This window comes from Microtus ochrogaster, chromosome 10 (genome assembly GCF_000317375.1).
Source record: "Microtus ochrogaster isolate Prairie Vole_2 chromosome 10, MicOch1.0, whole genome shotgun sequence".
Taxonomy (NCBI): Eukaryota; Metazoa; Chordata; class Mammalia; order Rodentia; family Cricetidae; genus Microtus; species Microtus ochrogaster.
This window is the reverse complement of record NC_022016.1, coordinates 45,845,517-45,859,948: the sequence shown is the minus strand read 5'-3', so window position 1 is coordinate 45,859,948 and position 14,432 is coordinate 45,845,517. Positions and strand designations below refer to the sequence as shown.

The 14,432-nt window shown below is 52.9% G+C and overlaps 2 protein-coding genes across 3 annotated transcripts in view; one reads left to right on the top strand and one right to left on the bottom strand.

Annotated features, from left to right (window-relative positions):
• The window catches only part of Tmco4 (transmembrane and coiled-coil domains 4), a 67,856-nt gene extending 57,039 nt beyond the window's left edge, over nt 1-10,817 (top strand). Inside the window, exons 14-16 of the mRNA XM_005352953.3 lie at nt 5,516-5,633; nt 7,113-7,230; nt 9,759-10,817. Of these exons, the coding sequence (XP_005353010.1) occupies nt 5,516-5,633; nt 7,113-7,230; nt 9,759-10,163 (641 nt within the window). The 3' untranslated portion in view covers nt 10,164-10,817. The remainder of the gene's footprint in view (nt 1-5,515; nt 5,634-7,112; nt 7,231-9,758) is intronic.
• Nucleotides 10,818-11,340: 523 nt separating this feature from the next.
• The window catches only part of Htr6 (5-hydroxytryptamine receptor 6), a 15,038-nt gene continuing 11,946 nt past the window's right edge, over nt 11,341-14,432 (bottom strand). For both annotated transcript variants that reach the window (XM_026781762.1, XM_005352952.2), the window contains exons 2-3: nt 13,532-13,690; nt 11,341-13,392 (exon numbers count right to left, since the gene is read on the bottom strand). In XM_026781762.1, coding sequence (XP_026637563.1) covers nt 12,946-13,392; nt 13,532-13,690 — 606 coding nt within the window. In that variant the 3' untranslated portion in view covers nt 11,341-12,945. The remainder of the gene's footprint in view (nt 13,393-13,531; nt 13,691-14,432) is intronic.

The following is a 14,432-nucleotide window of genomic DNA, read 5'->3' as shown; positions in this document are numbered from 1 at the left end:
CCTATTCCCAGCACTCTGGGGCCAGAGGCAGGTGGATCTCAATGAGTTCTAGGCCTATCTGTCTTTATGAGTTCCAAGCCAGCAAGGGGCTACAAAGTCAGACCCTGTCTCAAAAAGGGGGAAAGGGGCCTGGAGAAATGGCTTAGTGGTTAACAGCATATAATAGTGCCCTTTCAGAGGACATAAGTTTGATTCCCAATACCCACGTCCAGCCATTCACAACTGCTTGTAACTCTTGCTCCAGGGGAATCTGACAACTTCTAGCATCTGCTGGGCCCTGCACTCATGGGCACGTACACCTGGACATACATATATGTAATTGTAATGATACTAATAAAATATTTCTTTAACGATTTGAGTAGCCCAACTCTAGAATCCGTACACTCCCAGTTGGCCAAACCTTAGCTTGGCTGTCACCAGACACCAGCAGGAATACATGGCTGGCAGGGGCTCCATCATGTGGCACTTTCATTGCCACGGTAACACACAAGTCACAATCGCAGTTGGTGTGATTTATTTCCCAACCATGAAGCTGGCCCCACCAGTTGCTTGAACCAAGGCAGACCTAAGTTCAGCCCACCTGGGGGGACAGGCAGGAGAAGCCAGGTGGAACAGATTAATTTTGAGGTTCCTGGGGTATAGTATTAGCTGCCTCGCTCTGGGTAGGTATCAGAGAGCAGAAATGAAGGTTTAGGGGCCTTTGGAAGACTCCGTCTCAAATCCTGATCAGACGGCCACACAGGTTCCTCTGGAGAATTTCCTGCCAGTGTGAGCCTCCCATGGGGGCAACACTGCAGCCAGAGCCCCCTCCTCCCAACTCATCTTCTCCCTTTATGGTTTCCTCCCCCTCCGTGGCAAGCGAGTGTCAGTATCTTTTCAATGGACTTGGTTTGTGTTTGACACCGCTCAGATCATCTCCAAAGCCTTTCTTGCAAATCTGCAGCTGGCAGACGCTGCCCCGCCCACCCCCAGCACCATGCATTCCCATGTTATCACTCTCTGCACACAGGAACCCCTGATGGGAGGCACAGGATTCATCTACTTGAGATGCTCTGGGCTTTCCAACTGAGAGTCTCGTTCCTGACAACGTGACGAGCATGGGGGAGTGTGCTTATGCCTCTCTGGCCATTTGGGGAGCTGTCAAAATCGGTCTCCCTTTAGCGAGGCCCGCTGTGGGGACAGGGAGACTAACAGAAGTCAGAGCAGATATGGTGGGTTCCATGGGCAGAGCTGGCCCCCTGTGTTCTTTAAATGCTTGATTTTTTTTTTTGTTTTTTTTTTTTTTTTTGGTTTTTCGAGACAGGGTTTCTCTGTGGCTTTGGAGCCTGTCCTGGAACTAGCTCTTGTAGACCAGGCTGGTCTCGAACTCACAGAGATCCGCCTGCCTCTGCCTCCCGAGTGCTGGGATTAAAGGCGTGCGCCACCACCGCCCGGCTTTGGTTTTAGAATTTATACATCACGTCCAGGGTTTTCAAGGCTGACCCTGGGAAAAGAGTGTCCCTTCCGGTTTTTGGATGGGCCTTAGAAAAAGTGAAGGCAGCCATCTCTAGACTTCTAGGAGAGCCACAAGGTCCAAGTGCCGCGCTAGGAGTCCAGAGGGCAGCCCAGAGGTGTAGGCTGAGAGCAAAATGGTGACAGAAGTGAAGGAAGAACGGGTGGCCATGGCGCACACTATTTAATCCCAGGATCTGGGAGGCAGAGGCAGGGGGATCTCTGTGAGTTCGAGGCCAGCCTGGTCTACAGAGCGAGTTTCAGGACAAGCAGGGCTACACAGAGAAACCCTGTCTTGGAAAACCAAGCAAACAGAAACAATAACAAAAATGAAGGGCAAACGCTGCACCATGGCATGGATGTTCTTGACGCCACTGAGCAAACTTTTGGGCGTTAAAGGTTTATTTTTATTCTTTCACTAAGCATAGGGGTGTGAGTGCCTAGACAAGCCAGAAGAGGGTGTCAGATCCCCTGGAGCTTGGGGTTTTGGTTGTGAGTTGCCCAACTTGGGTGCTGGGAACTGAACCAGGGTCCTTGGCAAGAGCTCTTAACCACTGAGCCCTCTTTCCAGCCCCCCAAACTGAACACTTTAACACGATAAAGGACAGGACATGTGGCTGACTTGATAGAGTGCTTGTGTAGCATGCATGAAACCCTGTGTTCCATCCCCAGGGCCTCATTAACTTGGAGTGGTGGCCTACTCCCAACAGCAGGGAGGTAAAAGTAGAAAGGTCGCCAGTTCAAGGCTATCCTCCGCTCCATAGCTTGTTCTAAACCAGCCTATGATGCACGAGGTCCTGTCTCAAACTAAACAAAAATGACAAGATGGGAAATGTTCTGTGTGTTTTCTCACATCCTCTAGGGATGGAGGGTGGCTGTGGCAGAACATCTGCTTCCTGGGCACCTGAACTCTGGCTCCGTGGTAAAGAGCCCTTGGCTGTACTTGCCGAGGATCCAAGTTCGGTTCCCAGTACCCACATCAGGCAACTCACATCTGCCTCTAACTCCATAGCATCAAGGGAACCGTCTTCTGGCCTCCAAGGGCACCTGAACATACAACTCATGTACATATTCACATACAAAACACTTAAAGAAAAATAAAACATTTTAAGAGATTTAGGAGCAACAGTGAAATACTCTTCCATGGCCTGTCACGGGTTATCATTCTCCAATTGCTCTGCTGGGGTTTGGTTTTGTTTTTGAGATAGGGTTTCATGTATCCAGGCTAGCCTAAACGTAGCAATATAACCAAGGATGATGCCTCCTTACTGCCAAAGTTATAGCAGAATGAAGGACCGCCCACCCCCATGGTAATAGCAGGATGGAGGATCGCCCACCCCCTTGGTAATAGGATGGAGGACCGCCCACCCCCATGGTAATAGGATGGAGGACCGCCCACGCCCATGGTAATAGGAAGGAGGACCGCCCACCCCCATGGTAATAGGAAGGAGGACCGCCCACCCCCATGGTAATAGCAGAAAATGAATAAGATCTAAGGATCAGTTGCAGAAATGAGAAATCCAAGCACAAAAGCTGCCCGTGTCTGTGACTTCTGAACTTAAAAGATCATCTCACCCGTTTATATAAGAATATGAATATTCATAAGCCTGGGGCAGGGATGGAAGGCACATGCTAAGCCAGTGCTCTACTGTTGAGCTGCATCCTCAGCCCTGTGGGTCTGTACTTAACAACTCAGACCTTCACAAGAGGGAAAGCCTGAGCCAGAAAATGACTCTTGGCAGACTAAAGAATGCCACAGCTAAAGAATGCCAGGGCCGTTAGATGCTCATCTCTGGCATCTTTATAGTTTTACACTTACTTACGTGTGTGTGTGTTGTGTATGTGTGTTTGCTATGTATGTATGTGTATTGTTTGTGTGTGTTGTGTGTGTATTGTTTGTGTGTTTGCTATGTATGTATGTGTATTGTTTGTGTGTGTTGTGTGTGTATTGTTTGTGTGTTTGCTATGTATGTGTATTGTTTGTGTGTGTTGTGTGTGTATGTATGGATGGATGGGGGATGTATGTGCGCACGCATACATACTTGCATGCCTCTGTTCACACGTGGAGGTCAGAAGACAATTTGACTTGTTCTCTCCTACTATGTGGGTTCCTGGGATCAAACTCCGGCACTTCTACCCACTGAGCCATCTCACTGGCCCTCTGGCGTCTTTTGCTGGTCTTGAAAAGTGAGTTTATTCTATGCTGATTCCACATCCTGACCCCAGATTGCATGTCCTTATGAGGGGCTGCTGGACACTGAAAGTGCAATCAGGATTTTTTTTTCAATGCAGGGACAGGAACGCAGGGCCTTGCACGCCTACACAAGCACATTAACCCTGTGTGATGATCCCAGCCCCCCATAAGGAAGTTTCTGTACCTCACCTAGAAGGCCTGAATTATCTGGGGTTCAAAAGTTACAGCCTTTTTTAGGGGGTGGGCTGTTTGATTGTTTTCCAGGCGAGCCTGAACTTGCTATATTGGAACTCTTGATCCTCCCACCTCCGCCTCAGTGGTGCTGGGATCACAGGTGTGTGACACCATGCCCAGCTTTAAACAGTGTCTTGCGGCTGGACAGCCCTTGTCCCTGGCACAGCCTCATCCTGTCCTTTCCACTTCTAGAACCTTCAGAGGGTGGGTAATGTTCTCGGACCTCCCATTCAGGATTCCATGGTGGATGGTCTTGCAGCTGCCCTTAATCAACAACGTCTGTATGTTGCTGAGAGCCTAGCTTGTAGTTTGTGTTCAGGTTTTACCCCCGTTGCAGAGAAGAAATCTTTTGAATGCAAACTTGTCCGAGAGCAGAAAGAAAGGGTTTAGTGAGGCAACTGCCGGCTGGGCTTCAGGAATGGTGAAACGCGTGTGCGTCCATCCTGGTTTATGTCCACTCTGGACTACCATAGGAGGCTCAGTTCAAGGGCAAAGCAGTAGCCTTTTAAGGCTTTTTCCAAGCCTTTCCCTGGATCTAGCAATTGCTCGGAAACCCCTGCTATTTTTCCTGTTGGCCACAAGGAGGTGTGGCACTCTACCAGCTGTCCCATAACAGAATGGCCACTCTCCAGGGAGATGGAATTCCCTGGGACAAAGGAGGCATCTGAATGGCCCATCCCAGAGGTCCTGGTCCAGTGTAGACCAGAGACCCTTTTGGTTACTGTATCAGAAGAGAGAATGGTCCCAGGGACCTCACGGCTGTCCAGGTACCCTGGGTTGTAGTCCTTGCTGGATTCTCTCTAGCTGTGTGGCCTTGGGCTGGTGCCACCTCCTCTCTGAGCCCATTTCCCATCTTCCAAGAGAAGGGTTCAGAATGAGGGAGACAGGTCATCCATGTTCTCAGTCAGTGTGAGCTTTGGGGTGCTGGGAAGATGCCCTCGTTCCAGCTTGAGCTGTGCTACTTGCTGTCTATGTCACTGTGGATGTTAACTGTGACAGCAACACTTAGCAGGAAGAGATCAGGCATGTAAGGGTCTGACTCAGGGCCTGGAGCCCTGAAAATGCCACCCCCCCATTGTCGTGTGTGTGTGTGTGTGTGTGTGTGTTATGGGATATTTGTTTGTACTGACACTCCAAGACTTCTAATTAAGTTTACCTTGAATCGGGGGGATAGAGCCAACCATTGGTTGACTGGAATTAGCTGTAGAGATTTTGGAGGACCCAGATGGGGGACACAGGAAGATGTAGTGAGGCGCTTAGGAGATTCTCGGCCTTTCGATTTGGGAAGTGTGGAGAGTTAGGGTCAGGTGATTGTTCCTCCACCGATCTTTGGATCTATCAGGTTTTTACCCCAATATCTTTTTACCTCAATTACCCCAATAGTTATTTTTATTAATAATAGAACAACATAGGTAAACGTGTGTATCCATGTGCAAGTATGTATGTGTATGAGACAATGATCGCCTTTATCATTCTTAAGCCCCCTGCCACCCCAACCTTCCCCCATCCCACCCCACACATGCACCGCCCTACCCCTCCCATGGGGACCCACTGGGGCATAGACCACTGACAGACTCTGCTGGACTCTCTCACCAGATTGCCAAGGGATCATCGAGGATGTGGTCCTTCTGGGCACACCGGTAGAAGGGGACCCCAAGTACTGGGAACCGTTCCGGAAGGTGGTGTCCGGAAGAATCGTCAACGGGTACTGCAGGTCTGTCTGAACCTCATGCCTTGGGGAAGGAAGCAATATCTCCTGAGCCCCATCACACCCTTGCTGGAGACAGGAAGCCTCTATGCTAGAAGATACCAGAAGTTGGCCACTGGCTGTCAGCTGTGCAGCCAAGCCAGGGGTTCAGATCTGGAAAGCATCTCACCCTGCAGGATGGTCATTGACAGGGGGGTACCTTGCCCCCCACCCCGCGTCAGGCCCAAGGTCACCTGCAGGATGACTCAGCACATTAGAACTGTAGGGGAAGCATGGGGGTGGCACCTGAGACTGAAACACACCAGGGCTCCAATCAGGAGCCTTTTAAGGCTAAGGCATGCACGCATGCCATTGGCAGTGGAATCCGGGCTCTGTTTTTGGAACATGATTTCTGAGCAGGGGCGGGAAGATGGAAGAAGCTGCTGGCAGTATGGAGGGCCAGCACCCTGGGCAGCAGGACATCTGGCAAGCAGGGGGACTTGGGGATCCACTGGAGGGGGGGGCAGCCCTGTTTGGAGTCTGAGGAGAGGCCCTCAGAATTTCATTCTCTACAATAACCTCAAGCTCCCAAAAAGCAGCGCCCCCACTCCAGGCTTGCAAGAACATCCTTATGACGCAGGCCACAGGCTGGTTAGCCGTACAAATCGCGAGCCTCATAAACCACCGCAGGCATAGGTCCCAAGGGCTTTGGATAAGGGGCCTGCAGTGAAAACACAGGATGATGTCGCTCTAAGCTCAAAATCTAAGGGCAGCCTGGAAGGAGGAGACGGTGACCGTTATCTTTTGGAGGCAGGCTCTCCTACAGCCCAGGCTGGCTTTGAACTCTCTACAACCAAATATCCTTCTGCCTCTACCTCCCAAGTGTTGTGATGCACAGACATGCACCACCAATTCTGGTTTATGTGGTGCTGGGATCTAAAGCAGGACTCGTGCATGCTAGGCAAGTAGGCAGTCCACCGAGCAGAGCGCTTGCCCAGGCCCCAGGGACCCAACTTTAAATATTATCATTTAAGGAAAAAATTACATATATATAATATTATATATATATATTCCATACATATGAGGGACTTGGAGCAAGTGGCTGCAGATTTGAGCAAAAGTGTGCATGCAGCCCATGCTGTAAGGCAATGCAGTGCTCAGAGGTCAGAACTGGAGGGGCGGGTGAACCAGAGGTTCTGGGTGACCACTAAAGGCGGAGGGACAGACAGCAGAAGGCCTATGATGGAGAAGCCTGCAGGAGAAGAGCAAATTGTGGGCTTCCTATTTAAAGGATTCATCTCAGGAGGGGGCACCAGGTGCGGGCCAAAGCCCCTCGGAGTGTCAGCGGACCACCTGGTGTCACATGCCATCCCTGCATTTGGAGGCTGAGGTGGGAGGATTGTGAGTTTGAGGCCAACCCAGGCTACACAGTGTCCCGCTGTGCCCAGTTAGTCAGTTGCCCAACCTGCCTGGGCTCAGGTTGACGGTGCCCATTTCTGCCTGCAGGGGAGACTGGTTGCTGAGCTTCGTGTACCGCACGTCTTCTGTGCAGCTCCGGGTCGCGGGCCTCCAGCCCGTGCTGCTGCAGGACCGGAGGATGGAGAATGTGGACCTGTCCGCAGTGGTGAGTGCTGGCCTGGTCCTCTAAGGGCTTCCCATTGGCTTGTGGATCACTGCAGCACTTGGCAGTAGCACCTGCATAGATCTATCGGCTATCCTATCGGCTCCATGCCAGACTTTCCCCCTTGGCTGTAATCCTCAAGCTTCTACTGCCAGGCAGGAACTGCTGTGTCCCATTTACAGATGAGAAAATCCGAGCTTAGGAGAATTCCGGTCTCCCAACTAGAAACTCACAGGGCTGGATCCAAACCCCTAGCTAGAGTCTTCAAATTACCACCCTCCTCTCCCCCACCCCCGCAGCAATAACCAGATCACTGGTCAGGGCTGCCCCCGCCCCTCACCCCAGCAATAACCAAAGCAAGCAGAGGACTCAGATGCGGAGCATTGTCTAGATGCAAAACAGTCATCCCTGGTGCTGGCCAAGCAAGAACATAATCCAGCACTAAGCCCAGCCATCATATAGGGAGTTTCCTTAAGATGCAGGGCCCTGGGCTCGTGAATGCTCCCTGATACTAGCCCCCTCCTCTTCCTCTTCAGCCCCCTCCCCACTACCCTCACTTCTCCAGTTTGGAGACTAGCTGCTTGCGGACCTCTCCCTCCTCAAACACCTTGGCTTTGGCTCAGCTCCTGCCTAATAATAGCTCTTTATCACATTAGGGGCCCCAGCAAAGCGGTGCTTTCCTCCTCTGACTAATTAGAGGTAATTAGCATTGCCTTTGTGTCCCTGGCTTTCCTTGGCAGCTCACTACTGGAGGAGGGGATGGCAGGGCTCCCTTGGGAGGATTTGCCTGGCAGCTCCCTCTGCGCCAGCAGCCAGGAGACCTGTCTCATCCCTCCTCCCTGTGGCAGGCAGGGACCATCTCTGGTGGGGGGTGAAGAAAGGGACCCTGGCTAGGAAGTCTCTCTCGGCTGCAGCTGGTGAAGGATTTTACCACCCCAGGGCTCAGTGCTTGAAGCTGTCCAGGAAGCCCTGGTCCAGGACAAACCTCTCCCTGTCCCAAAGGATGTGCTTGATTTTAGAAGTTAACACAGGGCCAGCCACAGAGTACAGCAGTCAGCAATAGCACCAGCGTCGGGTGACAATGGCCACCGTGAATCAGGTGACCCTGCAAAAGGTCCCAGGAGGACATACTGATCCATGGTTCAGATGTGGAAACTGAGGCTATAGCGCGTGTAAAACACGAGCATATTAGTGACTTTCTGAGTCGCTTGTGACCACGCCCCTTGGCAGAAATAACTGAATTGGGGATTTATTTGCATTCGGCTTCAGTTCGCCAGGGCAAGGGAAGTCCAGCCGGAAGCTGTTCACAGAGGGATGGATCGACAGCAAAGGCGGAAGGAGGAGGCCAAGCCTAAGCGGCACATTCAAAGCCCACTTCCCGTGCCCTCTTCCACCAGCTGGGCCCTACCTCCTAACGGTTCTCCCAACACCACTAGAGAAGGAACAGTCAGGGACATGAGCCCGAGGGGGACATTGTAGATTCAAGCCACAAACCCAGGGCAGCTACCCCAGAGCTTGGGCCCTCGGCCACACACTGGTGCCACCTGTGTTCCTCAACCTCGTCAACAGTTTGCAGCCCTGGTGGCATGCCCTTATCCACATGGTCTCCTGCTCACGCCAGCACACATGGTGCTGGGGTTATTGCCAGTTTCATTTTACAGAAGAAGCGGGGACAGCGAGGAACCCGGGGCTTAGTGGCCAAGGAAGGGGTCCTCAGGACGGACAGGTAGGGTGGTGGCAGCCAGGCCAGGTCTCTTGCAAGGCAGGAAAGGGGAAATGCTGGGGTCCACCCCTACCCACACGGACCTGGTAACTCCTCAAGTTCATAGTCTCTTGGCCAGTAGTCGATGAGCCTTTGCTAATGGACAGTGGGGGTAGGAGGGGCCTGGTGTGTCCTGAGACATCATTCATGGAAGATGGCTGCTTTGTATTAGTGATATCTGGCTGTACAGGGCAGTGGACAGGGCTTGGTAGGACAGCTGGGGAGATGGTCCCGGGCTAAAAACTTGAGTCCACATCAGCTGTGTAGCGCCCACCCATGACCCACCTTGCCCTGCTGCTGGCTGTAAACATGGAGTACCAACAGCAATGACTCCATCTTGGGTCTCTGTAGACCCGCCAAGACCTGGACCAGCCTATGGCAGAGGAGGCTAGAGCTATGGACTGTAGGTGTGATGGCCACCTGAAGTCAGCAGCAATGACAGTGACACAGCCCTTCCTGGCTGCCTGTTCCCACACAGCCCTGGCACCAGTCACCACTCCTTCCCCAGGATCCCAAATGCTCAGGGAAGCAGCTGTAATTTGTCCATGGAGAACTGGTTGGTGTTTGTCCCTGCGGGTCTGAAGTTTCCACATATACACACACACACACCCCTGCCCCCAGTGCACTCTGGACTTGAGAACCATTGAAAATTAGGACCCTGGGATGCTGAGGGACTGGCTGAGTCACTTGGATCCCAGGGAAAGGGTGGGCCTGTCCACTATCCTGCCCACCTAACCCCCCGTGGTCCTCACTCATGGTCTCCCTGCAGGTCAACGGGCACTTGGACTACGCCAAGCAAATGGATGTGATCCTGAAGGCTGTGGGCATTCGTACCAAGCCAGGCTGGGGTGAGAAAGGATTCCTCCTGGCCCCTGGCAGCCTGGCCCAAGAAGAGCCTCTCCAGACAGCCTCAATCTCCACAGATGAGGCAATCCACCAAGATGGGCAAACCCGGGAACCTGGCCCAGGAGACAGTCTCAAAACCGCTGGACCTTCCAGTGCCAGGCTATCCCAGATGCCAACAGAACCAGACCAATCCACAGAGGCCTTGCTTCCTGCTGCTGCCAGTCCAGTAGAAGGACCCGTGATCTGCAGCCATGGTGTGGGTCCTAACCCACTGGGCTGCCCTGACTGCACACAAGGGACCCGGGAGTCCTGTGCAGAACTGGACTGACCCCAGGAGTCCAGTTATCTCTTTAGACTTCTGTATTCAATTTTCTCTCATACCTCTGGGCTCCTCAGAGAGTTCTGGAGGTGTGGAATTTCCACAGGTGCCTTTCTGAAACAGAAAGAGCCTGGAATGGAGAGCTGGTGAGAAAAACGCTTGCTCCCTGAGGGGACACTGGCCATGTGACCCACAACATCAGCCCAGCTCCAGGCCAGCGTAGGCTCCTGCCCTGCAGGTCCATCCAGAGGCCCAGGAGTCACTGTGAGACTGGAGGTCCCCGTGCTCTTTCTTCCTCCACCTCCAGTGGAACCAAGTGTCTTCCTGATTTTTTATCAACTCTCCTGGGCTTCCCACCAGCCCCAGGCCCTACCAGTAGGGTGTTTTCAGGTGCCAATGAATTTCCTCTCTCTCTCTCTGCTCTTCTTGGCAGGTCCAGTCAGCGCTGTCTCATACAGATGTGCAGGCTGTGTGCATGCACTGCACAACTGCAGGAGTAACTGAGACAGATGTCATGTGATTGGCGCCCCACCCTGAGCTTGTGAGACGTGGTGGCCCTGAATAGAATGGTGGCCAGTGGAATAAAGGCAGAATTCACAGTCCGCATAGAGAGAAACGGGCCTGATGATAAAAGGATTACACAGGGAGGGACCAATAAATACTAAAGCCTTTTCTCGTAACCTTCGTGGCTGCCTTTTATTTTATGCTTGGAAAACTGAGCCTCTATGTATTTAGGAAATCTGTTAAAGGCCACATGGCTGATCAGTCATGGAGTCACTGTGAAGTCTAGCCAGTGGGATTTTAGACCCGAGCTCTGCATCCATGGGAACCTCCTCCTTGTTTCTCCCACCTCTTCTGTAGAGCAGGGACGGAGGTGGCCCGCCCCCCATTGCACACGTGGAGAAATAAGACCCATCCGAGGCTGTGGGTGTCACAGTGTTCAGAAACCGGATGGCCCTCCGGTGTGCAGCACCTGTTCACTTTATGGACACCTACCCAACTCATGCTGCTTTCAGGACAAGTTGCTGTGTCCACACAGAAAAAAATGACAATGATTTGTCGGGGTGTCACAAAGCAAGCTAGGGACAGAGTCAGATCAGAGCCCAGGACGCTTGGATGGAAACCTTTACGCAGCCACTTTCCAACCACCCAGGGATTCAATACGACTCGGTCCACACACAGTCATTTCACCTCGTGTTTATTGAGTCCCTCAGGCAGGCCTGGAGGAGGAGAAACCCGGGCAAGCACCAAAACCCTGCTGCCAGGGCCCAGTTGAGTATGATCAGCACCAAGGAGAGCTCCTGGTCACGCTGGGCGAGCCTGGGAGCCGGGGTTGACAGGGTTAACGTAGCCTAAGGGCTTGAATAAAGACCTGGGACAGAAGAGGAACTCAGCAGAGAGAAGAAGCATGGAGCCAAGGGTCCTCTGCCCTTACCCACAAAAGCCAGGCCCAGGCGGGACCCCTCCTGCTTGTCTGCAGCTTCACTCCCAAGCCAGGGACATTCCTCTTCGATTGTTCTCTGCCCACCCAAGCAGCTGTCCTTTCTTTCAATGACCCTAGGGAGGACCCAAAGAGGAAGGGCGAGGAACTGAGTCCGCCTCCATCAGCTGCTTCCTCTCCAGGAAGCCCGGGATGGAGGAAGCCCGCCCTTGAGGTGGAAGAGGCAGAACAGCAGGTGGGATTGGAAGGATCCCTGAGTGGTGGGATCAGAACTAGAAGGCTGGGAGCCCGAGTTAGGGTATAGAAATCAAGGCTGGAAAAGGACAGTGGGGCCGCGGTGTGGCTCCGCAGAGAGCACTTGCCTAGTGGTGCAAGGTTGTCCTAACAGAAAGGAAAGGGCGCTGGGGACACAGCTCAGTTGACAGAGTGCCTCCCTAGACTGCATGAAGCCCTGAGGTCCATCCCCAGCACCGCATAAACCTGATGTGCGCGGTACATCTGTGATCCCAGCACTTGGGAGGTAGAGGCAAGAGGATCAGAAGTTCAAGGTCATTCTTGGCCACGTGGAACTTGAGAGCAGCCTGGCTACATGAGACCCTAGAAAAAAATAAAAGGGAGGGAAGGAGAGAGAAGAGAGGGAAGGAGGGGGAAAGGATGGTGCCTTGCTAGCCTTCTACCAGAGCCAAGCCCTGGCTGACCAGGGGTTAAAGCAACAGAATTTACCACCTCCTGACCCCTCACAGGTGCTGGGCACACCATTTACATTGTCTCTCCCCTTGAGACCTGTGCCAAGCCCCCAAGCTGCCATAGACAGTTGAGGAAAGGGTCATGTTTCTGGCTGCCTGGCTTCCAGCCTAAGGTGCTTTTTAGTGTGGCAGTTCCCATCCTAGGGGCTGGCAGGTCCAAAGTGTCCAGCAAATGCATACGTGGGAAAGCTCATGAACATACAATTTTGACTGAGTGTATCTTCAGTGGAAAGGGGGGCACTTTGAATAAACTCCCCAAGGCCTATGAGAGCCCCAGTATCCCAAGGATGGCACTTTGGATAGCAGGGGATTGGGCCAGACAAGAACTGGGGTATCTAGATGAGCGTTCTTCCCACCTACCAAGAAAAAAAGGACCAAGTACAGGTTGCTTTCCTGCTGGCCTGAACCAAATGACCCATCTCCCCAAGGCCCCCAGCCACACTACACAAACCACAGGTGACTCTCCATACAGAGCTGTTTCTGATCACTCCTCATGTCAATGGGGGTTAGCCAAGGATGCCTCATGGAGCTCACTTCCCAGGCTGAGGGAGAGTGGGTTGAGTTCTCTGGAATGTGGTTCTCCATTGACCAGCTCTTGACCGGGTCAGTTCGTGGGGGAACTCAGTGGATGCTGCTGTATCTCGGGCTCCACAGAGTCCGCGACGAAGAAGTTGACCACAGCGGTGGCCCTGGTGGGTGGCGGGGGTTCCCGGGTTGCCTCTCCAGGCAGCAGAAGCTGAGCTGCCGTGAGCTGCAGGCCCGAGGTGCCCCCTGACGCTGAGTCTGAATCTGAATTCGTTGGCAAAGGCAGAGGCAGCACCTGCTGCAGGCTGAGGCCTGGTCGTGCACCGCTGTGGGAAGTCCACACGGAGGGGGAGGCAGGGCTGGCCCGGTGCTCCGGCGGACAGTGAATGCATGGCAGGAACCTGCCCAGGGCCCTCTTGAAGTCCCGCATGAAGAGTGGGTAGATGATGGGGTTCATGGTGCTATTACAATACCCGAGCCAGGTGAGGACGTCGAAGAGGCCTGGGGAGATGCAGTCACACACAGCCTGTGGGGATAGGATTTGTCACACCTGGTCCTGGGCTACCTCACCCAGCAGGGATGGAATGGGCACACAGACACAGGTACCACACATGTGCCATCCTCCTCCCTCCCGCTTTTGCACAGTGAGGCATGTCATTTTTTACCTGAGCTATGTTGGCCACAAAGAAGGGCAGCCAGGTGACAAAGAACATGCCCAGAAGGATGCCCAGGGTCAAGCTGGCCTTCAAGGCCTTCCTGCTATGCTTGGTGGCCAAACGCCTGCTGTCAGTGGACTCCATCCCTGGGCGTGGGGTCCTGGGCACCTGTATAGAGAGGAAGGCCACATAGGTTGACTGATTTTAGTCATAGACTGAGCCTCGATCCTAATACTAGACTGAGTCCTATTATACCAGCAAAAAATTGAACCCTGATCCTTGACTGACCCCCAGCTAAAGCACTAGGCCTAACTCCAGTTCCACACTGAACTTGACACTGGCCTGACATCGCTGCTCAGCTAAGCACAGCAGACTGCCCACAGATCCTTGTGTGCCCAAGATCTCAAGCTGAGCCTTCAACACGGCCTGTACTGAGCCCTGATCCTGGTCCCACACTACACCTTGTCCAAGCAGCATTCCACAAGGAGTTTGAGAAGGTTCAGATACAGAGGTCGTCAGCTCCAAATGGACCTCCTGCGAGGCCAAACAGTACTCGGTGCATGGGAGCACCAGAATGTAGCTCAGTTGATAGAGCTTGCCTAGCATGCGGGAAGCCACTACCTCACAAACTAGGTGCAGAAATATGTACCTGGAATCGAGGCAGACTCAGAAGTTCAAGGCTACCCTCAGCTACAAAATGACTTGAGACTTGCCTGAACTATGGGAGATGCAGTCTCAAAAATAAATAAGTTGATAGATGGATGGATGGATGGATGGATGGATGGATGGATGGATGGATGATGGGTGGATGGATGATGGGTGGATGGATGATGGGTGGATGGATGGATGATGGGTGGATGGATGGATGATGGGTGGATGGATGGATGGATGGATGGATGGATGGATGGAT